Below are 1,521 nucleotides of genomic sequence, written 5' to 3'. Positions count from 1 at the left end.
TACTGGTCTTGTCTCAGGGTGTACTGGTCCTGTCTCAGGGTGTACTGGTCTTGTCTCAGGGTGTACTGGTCTTGTCTCAGCGTGTACTGGTCTTGTCTCAGGGTGTACTGGTCTTGTCTCAGCGTGTACTGGTCTTGTCTCAGGGTGTACTGGTCTTGTCTCAGGGTGTACTGGTCTTGTCTCAGGGTGTACTGGTCTTGTCTCAGTGTGTACTGGTCTTGTCTCAGCGTGTACTGGTCTTGTCTCAGGGTGTACTGGTCTTGTCTCAGGGTGTACTGGTCCTGCCTCAGGGTGTACTGGTCCTGTCTCAGGGTGTACTGGCCTGGCCCTGTCTCAGGGTGTACTGGTCCTGTATCAGGGTGTACTGGTCCTGTCTCAGGGTGTACTGGTCCTGTCTCAGGGTGTACTTGTCCTGTCTCAGGGTGTACTGGTCCTGTCTCAGTGTGTACTGGTACTGTCTCAGGGTGTACTGGTCCTGTCTCAGTGTGTACTGGCTGTTCCACTGGATGTCATAAGGTGAATGCACCCATTTGTAAGTCGCTCTGGATAAGAGCGTCTGCTAAATGACTTAAATGTAATGTAAATGTACTGGCCTGGCCCTGTCTCAGGGTGTACTGGTCCTGTCTCAGTGTGTACTCGTCCTGCCCCAGGGTGTACTGGCCTGGCCCTGTCTCAGGGTGTACTGGTCCTGTCTCAGTGTGTACTGGTCCTGTATCAGTGTCTACTGGTCCTGTCTCAGTGTGTACTGGCCTGGCCCTGCCCCAGGGTGTACTGGCCTGGCCCTGTCTCAGGGTGTACTGGTCCTGTCTCAGTGTGTACTGGTCCTGTCTCAGTGTGTACTGGTCCTGTCTTAGGATGTACTGGTCCTGTCTCAGGGTGTACTGGTCCTGTCTCAGGGTGTACTGGTCCTGTCTCAGTGTGTACTGGTCCTGTCTCAGGGTGTACTGGCCCTGTCTCAGGATGTACTGGCCCTGTCTCAGTGTGTATCTGGTCCTGTCTCAGGGTGTACTGGCCTGGTCCTGTCTCAGTGTGTACTGGTCCTGTCTCAGGGTGTACTGGTCCTGTCTCAGGGTGTACTGGTCCTGTCTCAGTGTGTACTGGTCCTGTCTTAGGGTGTACTGGCCTGGTCCTGTCTCAGTGTGTACTGGTCCTGTCTCAGTAGGTACTGGTCCTGTCTCAGTGTGTACTGGCCCTGTCTCAGGGTGTACTGGTCCTGTCTCAGTGTGTACTGGTCCTGTCTCAGTGTGTACTGGTCCTGTCTCAGGATGTACTGGCCCTGTCTCAGCGTGTACTGGTTCTGTCTCAGGATGTACTGGCCCTGTCTCAGGGTGTACTGGTCCTGTCTCAGGGTGTACTGGCCCTGTCTCAGGATGTACTGGCCCTGTCTCAGCGTGTACTGGTTCTGTCTCAGGATGTACTGGCCCTGTCTCAGGGTGTACTGGCCCTGTCTCAGGGTGTACTGGCCCTGTCTCAGGGTGTACTGGTCCTGTCTCAGCGTGTACTGGCCCTGTCTCAGGGTGT

The 1,521-nt window shown here is 55.0% G+C and overlaps 1 protein-coding gene across 1 annotated transcript; it reads left to right on the top strand.

The window, feature by feature from the left end:
- Nucleotides 1–583: 583 nt before the first annotated feature.
- On the top strand, nt 584–1,257 carry LOC123999863 (membrane-spanning 4-domains subfamily A member 18-like; the record flags this gene model as incomplete). Its single annotated transcript, XM_046305871.1, has 3 exons — nt 584–611; nt 876–962; nt 1,163–1,257. Coding segments are annotated over exons 1-3 (210 nt in total), but the record flags the coding sequence as incomplete, so codon positions are not given.
- Between the last annotated feature and the right edge of the window lie 264 nt (nt 1,258–1,521).

The sequence above is a fragment of the Oncorhynchus gorbuscha genome, linkage group LG16 (genome assembly GCF_021184085.1).
Source record: "Oncorhynchus gorbuscha isolate QuinsamMale2020 ecotype Even-year linkage group LG16, OgorEven_v1.0, whole genome shotgun sequence".
Taxonomy (NCBI): Eukaryota; Metazoa; Chordata; class Actinopteri; order Salmoniformes; family Salmonidae; genus Oncorhynchus; species Oncorhynchus gorbuscha.
Note: the sequence above shows the minus strand (reverse complement) of the source record. Positions and strands in the feature narration are given on the sequence as shown.